Source organism: Pezoporus wallicus, unplaced genomic scaffold, assembly GCF_028554395.1.
Source record: "Pezoporus wallicus isolate ANWC-B61680 ecotype Strahan unplaced genomic scaffold, APGP_CSIRO_Pwel_v1 contig_5104, whole genome shotgun sequence".
Taxonomy (NCBI): Eukaryota; Metazoa; Chordata; class Aves; order Psittaciformes; family Psittacidae; genus Pezoporus; species Pezoporus wallicus.
Window position 1 is genome coordinate 974794 of NW_026637335.1, and position 20020 is coordinate 994813.

Genomic DNA, 20020 nt, shown 5'->3' on the forward strand with positions numbered 1-20020 from the left:
TATTTCCTAAGGAGTAAAATCTTGTCTTGCTGTAGTCCATGGCAAAACTCCCAGTGATACTAGTACAGCCAAAGGCTGATCCCACGAGGTGAATACAGATGTGCTGTTTAAACCTGCTATCCTCATAAAAATGTGAAAAGTACTATTATTTTCCCCAAAGGCTGCTTACGTGGGGCTTTGCCAGTTTATTTTGACCTATCCCAAAGGCAGGAGAGGTTTCTGATACACCCACCTTATTAGGTAGGTCTAAACACGATGCATGTCAGCATCTGTAGTTCACGCTACAAAACCATGTTGGTTTTGGAATCATGTGCTATCCACATCACCCAATGCTTATGTTTTGCATGTAAGAGATGCTCAGATCGTGACCGGCAATGAGGCACGTGAAGAACAGCGATGTTCATTCCTTCAAGCTCTCATTCACGTCTCCCTGTCCAGCCAAGAGCCCAGGAAAAGAGTCACACTGCATCCTTGGTTAATGGAAACCCTTCCCAGTCACACCCAAGCACAGCATTCAACTCAAACCTCAGAGGGAGAGGCTGCATGTCACCTGGTAGAGCTTGCTTCATGCTGACTGCCCCAGATCCAAACATCCCAATCACCACCTCCATCCCACAGCATGTTTCATTATATGTAAACCAGGAGATCTAATGGCACATCATCCCTATGCAAAGTCTTACTCAATGTCCAAACCTTGATATTTCAGCGTTTATCTCTCAGCAGGAAGTTTTGAGACTACAAGCATAACAAAGAGCTTCATACAAACATCTCTTACAGCCTTGTCCTTGGCTCTTGAACTGAACTGCAGTTGTTCAGAAGGAAACCAAGAGGAAAATTATTATTGTAACTTCTGCTCCTCCCACCCCCGTTTCTAAGATACAGGGGACAAATACAATTAAAAGTTCCTCTCATATCTTCAGTCTCTCCCAGCATCACAGAGTTTGCAGCGAGAGGTAAGATTTCAGTCACATTGGTATGTCTGAATATAACCTAGCTACAAAATCTTTGCACTTCAGAGGAAAATCCTAGTTTCATCTAAAGTCCAGAGCCTTCTTACAACTGCAGGAGTCTGCAATAACCACACATTAAAAACAAACCAGCACATGCCAAACACACAGACACATTCTCCATCGAACATTATTGCTGCACAACACATTCTGAAATTTTTAAATGAAAACTCTTAAGATCATTTTGGGAGCAGAGCCAGTTTCACCCAAGAACAGAAGCACAGCTTTACTGGGTCTGATCCAACACTTGCCTAACCCAGTATCTGTCTCCACCGGCCACAGATCCCAGGGAAGAGCACATCAACAGACTGAGCGTGCAGGGCCACACCACATTATACATTCCCAGACTCCAGTAATCTGCAGCTCTGAGTCAGAGGTGTAATTATGTTTAATAGCCCTTAATAGACTTTCCCCCTTAATTTGTCTCACTACTTCCTAAACCATGCAATTTTTGGCATACATTATGTTCTCTGGTAGTGAGTTTCCCCATTAAACTACAGGTTGTCAAAGAAATACTTCATTTATTCTGAACCTGCCACCTGCTAGCCTCACTTGCTCCCCCCCCCATCACTGCATTAGGAAAAGCGATGAATAATCACTTCCTATCTGTTTTCCCTTATGCCTGACAGGATTTCACCACTTCTCATACCTTTTAGCTCTTTCTTTCTTAGTTGCAAAGTTCTACCTCGTTTGGTTTTTCCTCCTACAGCAATCGCCTCACCCTATTTAATATGCCTTCATCATTTAAACTCAGCAATCCCAGCCTATTAAGATATAGATGCACCACAGATTTATACAGCAGTAGGGTTTTTTCTTTCCCCTTGCCCTCTCCCATCCTAAAAGATTCCTGACATGTTGTTTGTCTTCTATGGCTACCAATAAGATATTTCTGTAGAATTACCTAGTATGGCTCCAAGACCTCTCTGCTTAACAGTATCAGCTCACTCCTGCACAGGAGGATGATTGTTTCTTCCTAGCTTCCCACCTGGGACAGCTAGAGCTGCTCTCACACTGTGCAACTTCACCAACAGCCTTGTCACAGTACAGATCTCTGTAGGATGTCCTTGTAACTTCTGCATATTGCAAAAGCTGCCTATATATTCCAAAGTCTCGATTCGTGTCTGGTTTTACAACTGATGTGTAATCAATTGTATAGGCCAAAAAGAAAGAAAAAAATCCCCTCATCTTATCCACAGTAGCTTAGTTTCTTTATAAATAAATAGATGTTTAACTTGGCCAAAGCTTATCCAGAACTTTCTAGGAGTCCAGGGTTTCAGTATTAACGGATCACCTTTGTTCCTGTGCACTGTGGCTGCCCCAGGTAAATCAGCTGTGAGGCACAGCTTTTTTTTCACAGTGTACTGATTCTTCCTTTGCTCTGTATCTGTCCACAAATCCACTACGAAGAAGTCTAACAAAAAATAACATCAATTTGCACAGCACAGGAAGAAAATTCATAGTTTCCAGATTTCCCCAAGATCCCTTTTTAAATCACTGCTGCCCTTGGCTCCTTTCTTCACTACAATACCACAGCAATTGAAACACTAGGTCTCCCAATAGGTAACAGTGCACGCATGGAAAGAGAGCCCCAATAAAACTAAACTTTTGGTAGCTAATTAAAGAAATCGAACCACCACATCCACTTCTCACAGGGGAAATCAAGTCCAACAGGAAGGAGCTGTAAGTCAAGGTGCAAAGACTACTTCAGCTGTACCCAGACAGCATTCACTCAGTCTACAGCCTGATGCTAACCCTCTGGATTTTCTTGTGTCTCACTTTACTGTCTTCCAAATTTCAGAGAAAGGGCCTTAATAGTCAGTTGGAGATGCTGTCCTTCAAAGGACATGCTCCTGGATGGACACTTTGTTCTGGGACAAATAGTAGTAGAAAAGCTAATGCTTAATTTTAATTTTAATCAATTAAAACTCTTCCAGGCTTGATCAAATACCTGACCAACAAAAGTACTTTAATATTGAACTCCTCTGAATATGGCTGGGATTAAACAAATGCTGTTAACACTGTATTTTCATGTTTGAATAGCATAATAGTGATACAAGTTGTGGATTTGGTTCAGGTTTCCAGATCACTAGTTAGTCCCAGGGAATAAGATCAGTGTTTCCAGAGCAACAATTCAGGGCTGGGGAGCATGAAAGCAGAGCTCATCTATCTCCAGCTGAGACAATGACACCTCCTTAGCTCGTCTTTTTATCATACAGGAGAATATTCTAGTTCTGTTTTGAGCCTGAACAGCTGAAATTTATCAATGTGTCCGTTTTTCTCTTTTCTCTCCAGTTCCTCAAATAAGAATAACCTTGCAGTGACTCTTGGGGTTTGCATCCTTTGCTTGTTACACACATACCAATTCACTGACTTCCACAGGAATTTTTCCAAGGTAACTTTAATGCCTCAGGACAAGAAAAGTTCCCTGCTCAACTTCACAAATATTTATTAAGAAACCACAAGTGCTCTGACATAACACTGGATGGATCGTATCTCAGGAAGTGCTGCAGTTCAGGGTTCAAGCAAAGCCAGTGCAAGCTGACAGCTTCTTCTCCATGTCAGCCTTTTCTCCTCAAGCAGAGCAAGAGAAAGACATAATCCTGATGGACCATCTCAAAGTAAACACTGTCATACCGGCATATACAATCTACAGAAATTCTCAGCAAAAAACTTTTCCTAGTCTTAACTGTGGAGTATAATTTCTCATGCTGTCAGAAAACTTTTTATTTAAGCACAGCAGAATGCTTTCTATTTTTATATATTAAAACTATTTCAACAACTGTGGTCAATTTCATCTTTGGCTCTACCAAAAATTTAAATGCAACATTTTAAGAAAAATATTTAACTTACCTAGAGCTTGGAATAATGACTTAAAGGAAAAACCCCAACCCACAAGGCGGATGGAACGTATCCTAGCTAACTGCCTCTCTAGGTTCGTTATGTATTTTGTCTCCAACCACAAGAGCTCTAATTCAGAACAATTCATACCACTTCATGGAGGGACATTAAGTTTCCTTAACTGGGTAGCCAAAAAAGTACTTGATGCATATTATGTTTACACAAGAGATGGATTTAAAATCAATACCGAGCCTTGAAAACAAGGCAGGTTTCACCCACAGTATATAAACTGCAAGAGCTAAATATCACAAAAATATATAAACAATTGTGAGATTGCTTTTAAAACTACATATGCAACTTATTTTCCTCAAAATACCTGGTTTTACCTAAACTTGCATCATATGACAATGCTATCTATAAAAGATCTGCGTCAGTGTTTTCTTCTCCTATGAACTGCACCGATACTCATCGCCGTTTGGACCAGAGGAAGCTCTTTAGCAGCTCCACTGCTCGAGGCTTCCGGGATGACAAATGTGACCACACGCATCCGGGCTTTGACAACACATGTGCAGCCTTGGACACGACTGCAGCACAAGACACACTCATTAAACACACCCATAAGCCACCAGATGCAAAGGACCACCCAGCCTGTGCCCTCAGCAAGGCTCAGCACAGAGCCCCCATCACCGGGGGGGGGGGGTCACACAGTGAAACTCCAAAAAACTCGAAAACCACCAAAACAGACAGCAGGCTGTTATATAAAAATATAACTTATTTTTATTTGTACGAGATCCGCCTTTCCATGTCCAATCATCACTGTGATTGCTTTGGAAGGATGAAGTGGCTTCACAAGCCCTCCCAAAGCCCTGAGCTGCTGAACAAAGACAAGAGCTGGTGTTTATGCACAAGTCTCCTTGTTTCCAGCTGCTCTTCCCCAAAACTGTTCTCCCTCAGGTGCAACCTGTAAAGTTCTAGAAAGCATTTGCCACTGGCTATACATCCCCAGCAGCACCAGAACGCGCTCCTGTGCCTCACAGGTTTATGTGGGGGAAAAGAAATGAGTAATTATGAGCAAATGTTCATTCTCCAGACCACAGGCTACTTTCCTCTTTATTTCCTGGTGGGTGGGGAGGAGAAGACCCAGATCCTTTCTCAAGCAAAGAAACAATACAAGAAAAACATGAAACACTTCACAACCCCAACTCCGAATGAGAAAATAAACTAAAATTTCCTTTCCTCTCTAACACCACCCCTAAACAGCAGTGAGCCTGATGTGTAACATGGGGTCTCTGACACTGATTCTGGAACTCATCTCTTATTTTTCCCATGTCTGCGGTTGCTGTAGGAGGTGAGGAAGGAAAACCACCCACGGGGCCTTCCAAACAAGTGAGGAGGAGAGACGGAAGCACGGGCTGTAGGCCACAGAGGTGAAGTGCCTGGCTCCGAGGATCATCTGGACACCAGGGTTGGATGCAGGAGTTTCCACAGCCCACAGCACTGGTGGTGGCACAGAGGAGAGCTTGGCCCACCATCTCTGGTGCTGGCACTTCACTTCCATAGCCATAGCATCCAGGTTTCATCCTTACTCCCAGAGCTTGCAAAGGGACGCTGGACGAACTAACATAATTCACTCCAAGTCCACAGTCGAGACCAGTGCAGTTGCTGGCAACAAATGCACACTCGTAAAAGCGAGAAGAATTTTAACAGCTGGCTCCTTTCCACAGGAGATCAATAAAACTGGGAACCCAGATGCCTTCAGGAAGACACAAACAAGAGCTTCTGATGCTGCAGGGAAGCTGGAGCGACCTCTTACCCAAAGAGCAACAAATACCTAAACGCTAATGGAGAAAATCACAGACTGGACTTGTGCAACTCAGCTTATTCCTTCCTTGTACCCTTTTTCTTCCAGGAGCGAGAGTCTAATTACTATTTGGTCTCTCCTCCTTTCGTCTCTTGAAGGATTTGCGTAGAAGCCTACAGCCAAATCACTCGCACAGCCTGTGGAGTCCCTGCTCCAGTCAATGCTTGGGTGCTTCTGAATGCGACATTTGGTCTGCCATTTCACGTTCCTAGCCTCCAACACTGTCGCATACTAACACTGTTCACTACAACTGTACATCATGCAGAGACTCTTCTGGACAGAAGCTACAAATGCATATTTTCAGGTTTGGTGTCTACAGCTCATGTTCATAATTACAATGCACCCCATGAATCCCTGCCTCGGCCCATGACTTGCCAGTACAACATTCACGCTGAAAAAGATTAAAGAGGGCAACTTTCCATACAAGACTTCCAAATACAGCACGAAACTGGTGCTGTAACTATCACATGATGATTTCTGGGGTGAAATTCAAACAGGAGGCCACACCAAGGCTGCAATATAATTCCTTAATTATAAACTTCCAGGATATTCAGCTATCTCTGCTTCTAGACCTGTGGGAATGAACCACCCAAACACAAAGTCACCTTTACCTCTACCATACAGAGCATAAAGCAAACTGCATGACCAAGTACAAACACAGGACTTTGCCGTCAGTGAAACACACCAAAGATAACACTGAGCCCATCAAGAGGCAGCTCAGCAGTCACACTTGTCACTGTAAAAGCCATGCCCAGGCTCTGAATGATGCATTTACATGGGAATTAAGTGAACTTCACCAGAAATCCCTTTAAATACACTTGCAAGATGCCTCTGCTTAGATATGAGCTTGTTAAGATACTTTTTCCTCCCAGATACACACCACTGAATATAAACTTTATGGAGAACAGTGCCTTGGGGAAACATTTTATACACTATGATGTGGCAAATTACACTACATAATAAAGTATGACTTGGCCAATAAAAGACCACAAAATTTGGGCACCCTCCAAGACTTACAGCCCCTGGCTGTGAGGTGTGAAGCAATCTTAACCCGTTTTCCCTTCAGTAGGAGGCAATGTTTCTGGCGTCTCACAAAAGCTTCACCAACTTACAGAAATGGGGCAGTTGTGTTACCTTACACTTCTCTCTGATTTGTTTCTACTCAAGCAAATTAATCTTTTAAAAACCAAAATAACACAGTGCCAAGTGTCACTGGCGGTATAAAGGCAACTTAGCAGGAGTGAGGGCCCTTACAGAGCTGACGTTAGCCAGTTCAGTTACTTCGCTGGGAACAGCTTTGACTCTGTTCCATCTCTCTGTAGCAACCTCCTCTGATGTGGATTTTCCATTCCTGGAGTGGGTTATTTCAAATTGAGCATCCAGAAAGGCTCCTCTAGTCCTCCAAGCAAAGCCTGTCTCACCAATGGCTTAAGACCCATGAAAATGACCCACTTCTATAGAGCATGGATAGCTGCCTCTCTTGCCTGACTTTTGGTTTAAATATTCATTAAAATTCTTATAAGAGAAAGAAAACAGCCACCCTGTGAGGTACTCCGCTGAGCCCTGCCAACAGAAACACCCTCGGTGTACTCAGCAAACTGCGAACGTGCAAGTCCTGATCAGTACCGCAAGATTTCTGGAGCTGCACCAGCTTTAGACACAAGTATATCTCTATATATGTACACACAGACGTCATAAAACTAGCAATTATGTGCATGTTACACTCAAATTCCACAAAAACAGGCTACGCCAACGCTATATTCAAATTCCACCATCAAAGATTCACAAAGGAGCCTAAAAGGCAGCAGTCAGTCAGAATAGAGCTTTGCAACATACACAATCCACACAAGGACCAGACAACATCACAGAAACCACCAAGCTAATAATTAAAGCCTAATTTAAAAACAGGGGAACATAGTCAGGATTGAAATCAGTGGTTGCACCCCCCAGAGCTTAGCATCACCACACAGACAGGAATCAATAACTGCCATTAAGAGGTCACTGATAAAAATCTATGGCAACTGAATCAGCCAACTTGAAACCTATTAACAGCTGTATTAGACAGAAAGAATTACTTTTTCAATTTGCTAATGACTCTTTCTTTCCCTCCAGATGATCGTTTGGTATAAACCCAGCAGAAATCCCTTGGACCCCCCCCCCCATGAATGAGCTATTCGTGATTTCAAGACACTCCCCAGATGAGCATCAGATAATCACCTGCTTTTCACCATCAGCACATCGATGACACGATTAATAAAAATGACTCGGGAAGAGAGCAACAGCAGGGCCACCCGAGGCACACACTCCTGTGCCATCTGCACTCTGTCACTGCGGGGCTCAGCCTCTGCCATCAGAGCCAAACAAGGGGCTCCAGCATCACAACCATCAACAGCAAAGCTTACCAACATAGCATTTTATCTGCTGAAGACTGGACTGAACTGAACTGAACCAGAGAAGGAGAATTTCTGTACATCACCATCACCTGAAAGTCTGGGAACCTACACCTGATGTACACAGCATAGCAGTCAGCATGAAAAGTCATCACAGAGCAACAGCTCCGTCTTTTTATCTGCTCACAGTAAAAGTCACTGACCATTAACTGCAACAGCTGGCATTTGGTAGCTCTGTACCCGTTCATACTGAGTGCAACAAAATCCTCTGGATTTTAGACTCGGAGCATCTCTGACACAGCTCAAGCAGACATGAGACAACCTTGTGCATTACCGCTCCACGCTACAGCTGAACTTAGGCACGAACCCCCACTATTTTTGTTTGCTAGTTTACTTTCCTTGTGAAAAATGCGGTCTCCTGACCAACCGCTGCCTACCGGGGCCGTAAGAAGTGAAACCCGGTATTCCCACACGGCAAGAACCTACAGCTACTCAGACAGCGGCCACACATGCCTGCCACCATGCATGAGTCCATGTAAAGGGAATAAAGGCATCAAAACCAAATAGTGACACGACGGGTGACACCATTCAGGAATAAGCTTCAAGAAGGAGACAGAAAACAACAATAAAAATAAGCCCCAACAGGAACCCCAAACATGGTTGGCGTTGATTCCTGGCGAGGGGTACGAATGCAACCCCTGGGGCCCGGCCGCCGTGTGGGAGCCCCCCAGAAGCCTTGGATCCACGAAGGAAATGGCATTCTCTTCCCGACGGCTGCACACACGCACACGCACACACACACACACACACAGAGGCACACACACACACACAGGCACAGGCAGGCACACACACACAGACACAGGCACACAGAGGCACGCACACAGAGCGCCAGCCGAGCGGGGCGAAGCCCGCCTGCCCCAGCCCCTCCTCAAGCTGCCCTGCGGGGACCGAGGGGAGCCCACACCCGGTCCCCCGCCCGGTGCAACTTTCCCGGGGTGCCCCTTACCGCCGTGGAGCCGGAGGAGGAGGCGATGTAAACCTTGATGACCATGCTGGGAGACGAAGCGGCGGCAGCGGCAGGATGCGGAGCCGGGCGGGTGGCTCTGTGTGTGTGTATGTATGCGGGCGGGCTGCGGCTGGGGCTGAGGCTGAGGCGGCTGCGGGAAGGCGGGGTGCCTGGCCGGGGCTCGCCCCGCCCCGCCGCGCTCACTGGGCTGCGGGCCCGGCAGTCAGCGCCGCCCGGCCCGGAAGAGGGGAAAACGGTTAAAAAAAAATAGAAAGGAAGAAAAGAAAGAAAGAAGGAAAGGGGCGAGGCGAGTTCCCGGTGAACCACGCGAGACGTGGCGGCGGGAAGCCCCGCTGAGGCGACGCGGGGGCCCGGCGCCTAAAGGGGAGAGGAGCGGTTGGGAGGTTTCTGCCCGCCGGCGACAACTGAGCTTGGCCGGGCACCGTGGATGCCGCTGCCCATCCCTCGCAGCCCATGGAAACTCGCCATCTCCTTCAGTGGCGCGGGGTGCCCCGCTGCCGGCCTCGCCCTTGGTGCGGGAGTGCTCCTTGCTACCTGGGGAGGCTGGAGCCGGCCCAGGGGTGCCCCTTCCCGTGGCTGGTCACTCGGGGGGGGCGACAGGAGCCTGGGATGGGCAGATGTTACCGGGCAATGACATTGAGAATTCCCTTTTGTAACTCATTCCAGCGTGGACGTTAACTGCCCAAGTGACGTGTCCATGCCAAGAGACAGGCTGGCATCCAGGTGAATGCTTTCACTCCCCATAATTACTTTAAGGCTCTTCAGCACAAATAAAGCACCAAAGATTCACGAATAGGCACTGGTGATACGAGCTGCCCCTCCGTGTCCCTTCCCTGGCCGGCCCTTGTCTGTGCCGTGGCCGGGGACTTGTTGCTGTGCTCGGTTAATGCAGGACATGGGCTGTGCCAAGGGCTGGTGCCAGCCATCGCTGCTGCAATTCCACAGCATCACTTGTATTCATTGGGACCACTGGATAAGGCCTCAAAGAGTTCTTAATTGCTATAGTCATGGTGACATGTTATTTAGGGAAATTTATATTTAGCACCTGCCTTCCACTTGCCTCTGGTACTCCAAATATTACCCTATGCATATTTTACTATGCATTCTGACAGCGCAGCTTCGCAGAAAATGGGAAATACGGTGATAAACATAGCAAGCTGAAATTTTCCCACCTACAGGTTAAGATGAAGGACACGTTTGTTCTGCTCGTGGCAAAAAGGAGGAGGTATTTCTGAAGTTATTTTTTTCACCCAAAATAAGCTGTCTGGTTTCAGATCATCAGGTGGTTCTTGTAAGCACAGAAATGATAAGAAACAATTAAAAAAGTTTAAAAGGCTATTAAGTGACCTACATTTGGTTTATTAATATCTAATAGGAAAAAGAATTATTTTGAGGATGACATGCCTAATCTTGATATTGCTTATGATACTTACAGAATTACAGAATCCCAGACTGGTTTGGGTTGGAAGGGACCTTAAAGCCCAACCCTCTGGCCCCGGGCAGGGACACCTTCCACTAGAGCAGCTTGCTCCAAGTCCCTGTGTCCAACCTGGCCTTGAACACTGCCAGGGATGGGGCAGCCACAGCTTCTCTGGGCACCCTGTGCCAGTGCCTCAGTACCCGCACAGTAAGGAATTTCTTCCTAATATCTCATCTAAATCTCCCCTTGTCTAGCTTATTGCCATTACCCCTTGTCCTATCACTACACACACTTCTGAATGCCCCTCTCCAACTTTCTACTTACGTGAATCTTTGAGACTGTCATGAGGTGGATGTATGTTTTGAGAAAGTAATAAACCAAAATTTACTTTGGATGATGGTACACACATACAAAAAACCCAAAACAAACCAAATCCTCCAGTTCAGGGAATCTCAAAATTTAATAATAATAACTTGTGTACTTTTGAATCTTTTTAGAACAAGCCAAGTTAAGTCCAAGAGATTAAAATTCTTCAAGGAATGTTTCTTCAGATGTGTTTGTACAGCCGCCTTCACAGCTGCTTGAGAAATGCTCTGGTAATTCCCTTTTCCTCCAAAGCATAACACTATGTGCCAGTCTGTAATCACATTCAAGACAAGCAACACCAGAGGTGGAAACCACTGCTTATCAGAGAGGATGAAAATATGCAGGTGGAGAACAGGATGGTGAGGTTTATTTGAACTATGGGCTCACTCGTCATGGTGCTGCCTGCCTGCCTGCTCTCTGGCCAGCTCTCCTCCCCCTCCTCGAAACACACCTCAGCTCCTTGGAGTTAAAATTCTTCTGGAGTCTCTCTGCCAACTGAAAACCCTGATATAATCATTAGTCTCAAAAGTGCACTTTAGAAAGCATTTTATCTTCATGAAGGAAGATTTATTAAGTTAAGAGCAATACATGAATTGGGTATTATTGAAACTACATGGCTTTCTTGAGTCATAATAGTAAATTTTCTACTCTGTTGGCAGCAGAGCGCTATGCTTTTTATTCTCAGGCTACTCATGTAAAATCCTTGGTGTTATTTTTGCTTTCACTGTTAACCACTTGTGAAGTGTTTAATTAGCCTTCTCAAGGTAGATCACAACCTCAAACACAATTAATAAATTGATATTATGCCTCAAAGAGGAAAATCTCCTTTTCTTGTTCAGACAACACAACAGTCTGTATATAATATTCCGTGATGATTACTGTCCTCCACTCCTCTGTGCACTTGCTGCTTAGCGTGTGTTTGTACAAGGCCATCTTGTCAGGCTGCATCCTTTATTACTGCCACTAGAATGAAAACTAAACATCTGGATTTTGGTTTATATTATTTTATATATTATGAAGCAGCACTATTAAGTGTCAGCACTGGCACCAACTTCAGTGGAAGGTAGAATGTAAGGGATCCTTCCCAATGGATGGTCACCCTGGAGCCATCCAGGGATTTCAGATAAAGATGTTGCCAGTAATGGCGAAGATCTAGTTATTTTGTTCACCCACAGACAAGGATGGAGGCTTCTGAGTACTGGCAAACTAAGCCACATTTTAAAAACAAACGTAGTAGAATCTCACGGTGAAAGGTACGACAGTAATCAACTGCAAAACCCCTCCTGCACAAAAGGTCAGGAAGCACATGTGCTTCAAATGCTGCACGGCTTCTTTGTGACCATGAAGAGAAACACATCTAGAATTCAGCTGCAAGTGTTTGTGTAGTAACATGAGCCTGCACCAGGTTTTGTTCTCTGACTGTGCCTTGTACTGTTGCTAGAGAAGCCAAGCTGGACCTGCCTGAACTCCTGAAATGGAGGAACGTGTGATGGGTAAGAGATGTCAGCTCAGCACTCTCAAGTGCTGAAGAAGTCCATTCTTCACGTCCAATCCCAGCCTATCAAGCTTGCAATAATTGGAGCCAGGAAGCAAACCGGGGGCCAGAGCAGGTCTTCCGACTTCACCCACGCTCTGCCAGAGCCATGTCCTGCTGCAGCCTGTGCCAGAGCACTGATGATTTATGGTGGGTAGAAACTCCACTCCCCTGCTCCAACATGTTTGTGAAAAGGCTGGGACAGCCTAGGAGACCTGCTTCTTCTCCTTCTCATGTGGAGACAAAGCAAGGCCAGATTTCCTCGGGTTTATATGTAATTGTTCATGATACATGGCGGTCGGTTTGCATGAGGAAGTAACCACACTGCACACAATACAGCACTCTCTGTTGCTGCTTTCCATCTGTTGGTTACAATGGAACTAATAGAGTTATGCTGCAGTCCCTCTAAGGTAGAGATTTGTGCCTGTATGACATAAATCACAACATAAATCAACACTGCTCTTGGACTGCAACCCAGAAAGCCAACTGTGACCTGGGCTGCATGACTAGTAGCATGAGCAGCAGGTTGAGAGAGGGGATTCTGCCCCTCTACTGCACTCTGGTGGGACCACCTCTGCAGTTCTGATCCAGCTCGGGGGCAGCAGCACAGGAGGGCCATGGACCTGCCTGAGTGAGTCCAGAGGAGGCCACAAAGATGATGGGAGGGCTTGAGCAGCTCTGCTATGGAGACAGGCAGAGAGAGCTGGGCTTTTTCAGTCTGGAGAAGGTTCAGGGGAGACCTTAGAGCAGCTCCAGTGCCTAAAGGGGCTGCCGAGAAATTTGGAGAGGGACTTGGACGAGGGATGTAGTGACAGGCCAAGGGGGAATGGCTTTAACCTGACAGAGGGGAGACTGAGATGAGCTCTTAGGCAGAAGCTCTTCCCTGTTGAGGGTGCCGAGGCCCTGGCACAGGGTGCCCAGAGAAGCTGTGGCTGCCCCATCCCTGGCAGTGTTCAAGGGCAGGTTGGACACAGGGGCTTGGAGCAAGCTGCTCTAGTGGAAGGTGTCCCTGCCCGTGGCAGGGGTTGGAGCTGGATGAGCTTTGCGGTCCCGTACAGCCCAACCCAGCCTGTTCGGCTGTGCCTGGCTCCCGCAGGGGCGGTGCCTGGTGCCGCGCGGTCACCATCCCGACTGCGTCCCTCGGCACCAGCACCAGGAACGTGAAGGGTGAGAAGGGGCGCAGGGTCCCCTCGTGGGACCCCCCCGACGCTGCCCACCCTGCGGCGCGCTGCCTGCCGCGGCGCGCCCCCTGCTGGCCCGCCTCGGCCTCAGGAGGAGGAGGAGGCAGCGCCGGTGAGCTGGGAGCCTGCGGTGAGGGGCAGGTGACAGCAGCCTCCACAGCACCTTCCCCACCCCCCGCGTTTGCCGAGCCCTGCCACTAGCCTGGGGCGACAGAGAGCAGGGCTGGTGCCGGAGGAGCGGCCCGAGTGCCGCGGCTGCAGGCTAGAGCCCGCAGCTTGGTTCTCAGCTTATAAATAAAGGCAAAAAGCCAGGTTGGACGGGGCTTGGAGCAAGCTGCTCCAGTGGAAGGTGTCCCTGCCCCTGGCAGGGGGTTGGAACTGGATGAGCTTTAAGCTCCCTTCCAACCCAAACCATTCTGTGATTTTAATCCTCATAATAATGTGAACTGTTCTAACAATTCAGCATTTACAGAATCAAAGTTGCCTGGGGCTTTCTAGGGGCTGACCACCACCCACTTCAGGGACTCAGGGTACCAGTGCTCTGGTGGGGATTGGCAGCACGCTCTGAGGGAACCTCCCAGCAATATGGCCTGTGCAGTGACATGCTAGAGTCCTGGACCAGCCTTACAGTGGCCTCATTTGATGGTATTTGGATGACACCAAGCTGAAAGATGATTCCAGGTATGCACCAGTGCACTGCAGCAGCTGTGTTCTCATGTGGGGCCTTTGCACAGGCTGCTTCATGTTACAGGTTTGTTCCTTTTGCATCCAGTACCTGCCAGCATTGATCTGGGCAGGCATGCCAAGCCTTATCCAAGACAAAGGCTGGACCAATTTCAAATACTTTTGGCAGACTACAAGTTATGTATAAAATCTCACCTAAACTGAAGCCCAAGGTGCCAACTAGTCCAAGGGCTGATGGCTCTGTGTTTCTTTGGTGGCTCCATCACTCCATTTGCACTGGCAGTAGGACAACAGCAGAGGTTGTGCTCCTGCCAGGATTGCCTGCTCCGTCAGCGCTGGCTATCAGCAGCCAGACCTCAGATCCTGCTGTGGCTCCCTGCTGCTGCCTGCACAGCCAGCCAGGCTGCAACATGATTATTGACAGCAGGGTTACAGGGCTTAGCTACAGCAGACTCCATGGGGATTGTCACTGTTCCCTGCCCCGACATCTTCATGTCCCCCTGCTGACTTCCATCCAGAAAGGAGCACAACTCCCTGCTTAGCATTCAATCTCTCCCTGTCCCTGTGCTCCATCCATCCTACCGCTCTGAGCCACCACCCAGCCCAGCTCTGATAAGCCCTATGTGTGCTCCTGGAGTGCACTTAATAACCCTGAAGTACCTGAGGCAAGTTCATGGGAGGAATACTACAGATTCCATGATTTCAGCTAGAATAACAGGAATAGCCACTTTTCATGCCGATTTAGGCCAGTTTATTGAACTAGGCATTCATAGAGGGTTGCTGCCCTGAAAGGCAGAAGGCACAATCCAGAAGTCTGCCCACATGTTTACCTATCTCCTTGGCTCCCACTGACTCAGGACCTGGGATGGAGACCTCAGGACTCAGGACTGGGCTCCAGCCCAGTGTTTAATGTTCTGTGCTCTGAACACTAAATCCTGCCTTCATCACACTGACCAGCGAGAAACCTGCAGTCCCTGCTTGCTGTGAGCTCAGAGCAAGGTGAAAGAATGGGAAATGGAGCTGCAAATCAGTATATGGTAACCGCCATGCCACTGTTTGAAGAGAAGTTTTTACATACCTGGAGATAGCCTGTGCATTCACCGTCACAGAGGTCTTGGGAGTTCCTCAGTTGCTTTGTTGATTTATTGCGACCCTTACTGATGCTTCAGCGCAAGACAATCCTCAGGCGAGCTTGTGAGTTCCTATCCAGGGAACTTACCCAGCCTCCTCCACAATCAATGCAGATGCAAAGAAGTCATTTGGGTTTTCTGCTCCAGTACTGTCTTTTCTGCATATTCCGTTTACACCTTGATAGGAGACCGGCTCTAGAAGACATCCTTCAGGCTTCCTGCTGACAAGACTGAAAAATGACTTCTTATGCTTTTAAACCTGTTTTCAAGTTGTGTGTTAAACTGTTTTTACACAAGTCACTTTACATTTTGCTTATGATCTTCCTGCTTTCCTCATCAGAACCCAAGTCCAGCTTTTTGCAGAATGCCATCTTGCTTCTGACAGCCTCCCTTGTCCTGACTTTTAGCCCTGTTTGTTTTTTTTAGCTTTTTTTTTTTTAGCCACACTTCATCTTCTTACATACTTTGACAGAGGATGTGCAATGCGATGTCTTTCAGTTAGCTCCATACTGCATAAACCCCTTTTACCCTTTTAGCTACCCCTTTCAGCTTTTTTCAAGAGGCCTTCTTGCTGTTACGGAGTTCCCCTTTCCAAAATTAAGAAGATTTCTTTAGCTTTCGTTGCCCTGATCAGCGTGGTGACTCTTAAGTATGTAATGGTCACTGATTCAGAGACTGAGTAGTGAGGTCCTGTTCTCTGCCTTCAGTCAAGAATTGCTTCTCCTTTCATGGCTTCCCTGACCAGCTGCTCCATAAAACGTTGCTAACAACGTCTGACCCTTCAGCCTCAGACATAACAGCTCTGTGGTCTACATCCAGACACTGGGCATTTCCCACTGCAGTTGTGGTTCCTGCCACTGAGCCTCCCTTGTCTTCATCTCTCTTCAGTTAGAGCTGATGGAGTGAAACCTGTGTTATAAGGCAGTAGACTTACCATTACTTCTGTGTTGAGAAGTCACCGAACCTGTTAGTCTCCCTTGTGATAGGTGAGGAAATATATTTTCTGGTTTATAATGCCAGATTGAACATCTGTCCTAGAATGGAGTGCACCAGACCCCAAAGGTGCCTGCTTTTCTCTGTGGACAAGAGAGGGAGTCCAGACAACTTACTCAAATGTAAGCATCTGCTTTTGCATAGACAAATCCTGCCTGTAGCTCCCTGCAAGTTATTCTTGGTTTAAGCACTGTACTATTTACACATCCCAGTATGGCATTTGCAGGTTTTGTCACTGTGTGACCTTGCACTAAAGGTGCATCCCTCTGACCCTGCAGCCAGGCACAGCTCTAGGCAGTTTTGGGGACAGGACTCCATGCAGTGCTTCATGCAAGGCCAGGAACTAGCAACACTTCACCCACACACGTGACTTCTGACACTCTTCTGACTTGCCTTTCTCTTCTCACATCCTCTATTTTTGAAGAGAGAGAATTGTTACCGTACGGGCATCCATCACGCGTTTGAGACCTGTACAGCAGCACACACCATGCGAGAACTGTGGAGGAAAAGGCAAATAAAAGACGTGTTGGCAACTGAACAGCAGACGAAACTACTCATTTTTCTTTTGTGCTTTTTCTGGCTTCATTTTAGTAGTAGTCTTAGCTTTGACTGCTTTTCCGAATTACAACTTCTTTTAAAGAACCAAAACTAGAAGAAAGACGTAACTAAAAGAAAAACTTGCTAACAGTCAGTTTGTCTGACTGCAATGGATTGAAACTTCTAATGTGTATTTTATCTGTATAATAAAAGTCTCCATTTACTTTGCTGCCTGCAGTCACCCCTTAACTGTCAGGGACCAGCTAGGCAGCTGTAGCTAAGCCAAAGATTTTATTGAAGTAAAGATGAACAGAGTCAATGAGAATCCTGAACCAACCAACCGAGTTACACCCTCATGTTCCCAAATTAATAAGCACTATACGTTTCATTGCAATCAATACTGAATTTGAGACATAAATCAATTTTTACCCAGGACAAACTGTAAGATTAATCAAGCACAAACATCTTCTACAGATCGAAAATCCACTCATCCCAAAAGTTATATAAAATAAGGCCAAAGGACACTTCAAATGCATAACAGGAAAATGTGTTTTGTAATATTTTGCAACAAAACAATGATGTATTAATATTACTTGTAGGATGTGCCGTGACTATGAGCACACACAGTTCCCTTGCCTATGAACTCATGATTGTGGGGCTGCTGCACAGTCAGATGAACCAGGCTGAGGGCTGGATGCGTCCAAAGCCTGCATCCTGCCTGCTTCTGGTTTAACAGGAGGCGTCACAGCAGATTTCACATGGCAGTGAGGGCAGCCTCACTGTGCCATCACCATGCTGCCACCCTGCTGATTCCAGAGACAGCAGTGTTGAAGAGCAGCACAATCACTGCCCCTTCAGTAAGACCAAGTTTTCACCCATTAGAGATGAATGAATCGGGGATTAAAATGCCTTGGGCCTGAAGAGCATGACTGTGAGATCTGTGAGGGCACTGAGTTCCTGTGGTGGAATCTCCTAATGTTCAAAACTTTAGCGAATTTTAGCACAAAGGAAAAAGAAAGTAACGTATCTAACCGCCTATTTGGGGAAGGCTAGAAGTCAGTCACCTAAGAGTGACTTCGGTGTATTTTGCCATTATTAAGGAATACCTTGATCTGCTTCAGGCCAGGCTGGTGATCAAGGAAAACATTCCTCAAGTACTACAGATCTTCTCCAACATCAGGAACAGGCTTTCCACCTCTGCAGAACATTCCTGCAAATAGAATGCAAATATTGGCAGTGAATTTTAAATCTGTGCTTCATCTGCAGTGTGCATTTTGATCCAAGCATTCAACCAAACCACCTGTCAAACAAGTTGTTCAGAAGATCTTGACAGACTCTTCAACAAACTCCTGTTCCTTTTCCAGGAAAGTTCCACAAAGACTTAGCAGACTACATAGAAAGAATGAAACAGTAACTGCAAGGAGACAGGCGAAACCTCTCAAGGTCACTGACAAAAGCAAGGGCAGCACAAACCCTGTTGGTAATGAAGAACTTCTGCTATTGGAAGTACTGCTGTTGAACTTGCTCTTGAAAGAAGACCAAGAGCTCTTGAAATGTGTTTCAGACAATTTTTAGTTTAGAAGATGGAGAAAACTACTGAAAATGCTACTTAAAATCTTGATTAGTACAGGAGAACTTGAAGAGGACATTATTAACAGGTAATGAGAGAGAAAGAAATCCACTGATACAGGAACATGCTCTATTTATACACATGGGAAGGAAAAGCAAAACAAAAGAAAATCTTATTACTGACAGAAAAGAGGAACAAATAAAGGAAGACACAGAGAAAAGCTGTACCTTCTTCACTTCAGCCTTCAAATAAAGTCAATTGCCACACAGCCTTTTTAGGAAGATGATAGCAACAGGTAGCAGCAGGAAAGAACAGACTAGGTTGTATTTGGTTATGCACTTACACTGAGGTGCCTGGACAATGCACTTCCCAGTGTTTAGGCCAGTCAAAAATCATGGCATTTGACGTTTCTACACTGACTAAAGGGAAAGAAAAGTGGACCTGTGCATGGAAAACTGCTCAGCCCAACTCCGAAGTCCAGGAACATAATGAACTATTAGCATATAAACCCTTTGAGAATGAGGTAATGTAAAAAGTGACAAACCAGAAAGTCACCATGAATTTGTCAAGAATAGGGGGAACAGATGTTCAGAAGCAGCACTGGAAGGGATCTGGGGATTACGGGGGATCAGGAAGAGTCTGAACCAACACAGTGAGGCTATTGCAAAGTTGGCAAGCACCACGCTGAGGTAGGTTACCTGATTAACCTGCTTATGGGATACAGGTGTAAGGAAGAATGCAAAGTTGAACAGTCCAGAGCAGACAGAGAAAATGAGAAAAGGTTTAGGAATTACAGCCTATGAGGTCATGACACCTAAGAGAATTTGTTCAGCCAGAAAAATGAAGTTTAACAGGGGATATGGTAATATGGTGCGCAATGGATATAGTGGTATTATGTGCAATGACACAGGATCTAAAAGGATAGTGTAAATTGATGCTTATTAATCGGTCTTTGTATCTGCTGGACACTGGACAAAGAAACACAAGTTCACAATCAAAGTACAGTTTAGATGCTGTGGAAAACCTTGTGGTTTAAAGAGAGATGAGTGCTGCAACATGCCACCTAGGAAGGCTGCAGAATCTCCTTTATGGTAGGTTTTAGAAAGGGATTAGACTGGCTTTTGGGAGGAACAGTCCAATTTCACAGCAGCAGCTCCTGCTGTAAGTCTTAGTTACCAAGTGTTTTGCTCCTAAAGGTGGTATTAATACACTTCTTTTGCTCTCCTTACACAAAATATGGTGGAAACCCTGACAGAAATCACCGTTAGCTACAACGTAAATAAGAGCGAATGTTCCTTAATCCCTGCACAAGTCAGAGGCTTCACCTTATGGCCTACCTCAGACTCTAGGCCCAGCTCCAGGGAAGGTCTTACTCGCCTCAGCTCTGGTCTGACAAGACCAAAGGGCACCTCAAAGCCCAACCTGGTCCCGAAAACCCCTGCTCAGCCGCAGCTCGGCCCCGGAGGCTGCTACACTCTGCGG

At 46.3% G+C, this 20020-nt stretch overlaps 1 protein-coding gene and 1 long non-coding RNA gene across 2 annotated transcripts in view; both read right to left on the bottom strand.

Moving 5' to 3' along the window:
- SH3BGRL (SH3 domain binding glutamate rich protein like) overlaps nucleotides 1-9204 on the bottom strand; it is a 30789-nt gene extending 21585 nt beyond the window's left edge. Inside the window, exon 1 of the mRNA XM_057404765.1 lies at nucleotides 9103-9204. Within this exon, the coding sequence (XP_057260748.1) occupies nucleotides 9103-9147 (45 nt within the window). The 5' untranslated portion in view covers nucleotides 9148-9204. The remainder of the gene's footprint in view (nucleotides 1-9102) is intronic.
- Nucleotides 9205-15922: 6718 nt separating this feature from the next.
- LOC130596805 (uncharacterized) lies at nucleotides 15923-19926 on the bottom strand. Its single transcript, XR_008971617.1, has 3 exons — nucleotides 19715-19926; nucleotides 18033-18178; nucleotides 15923-16927 (listed from the first exon to the last, which is right to left on the bottom strand). It is a non-coding gene; the product is annotated as an uncharacterized LOC130596805 (long non-coding RNA).
- Nucleotides 19927-20020: the final 94 nt, after the last annotated feature.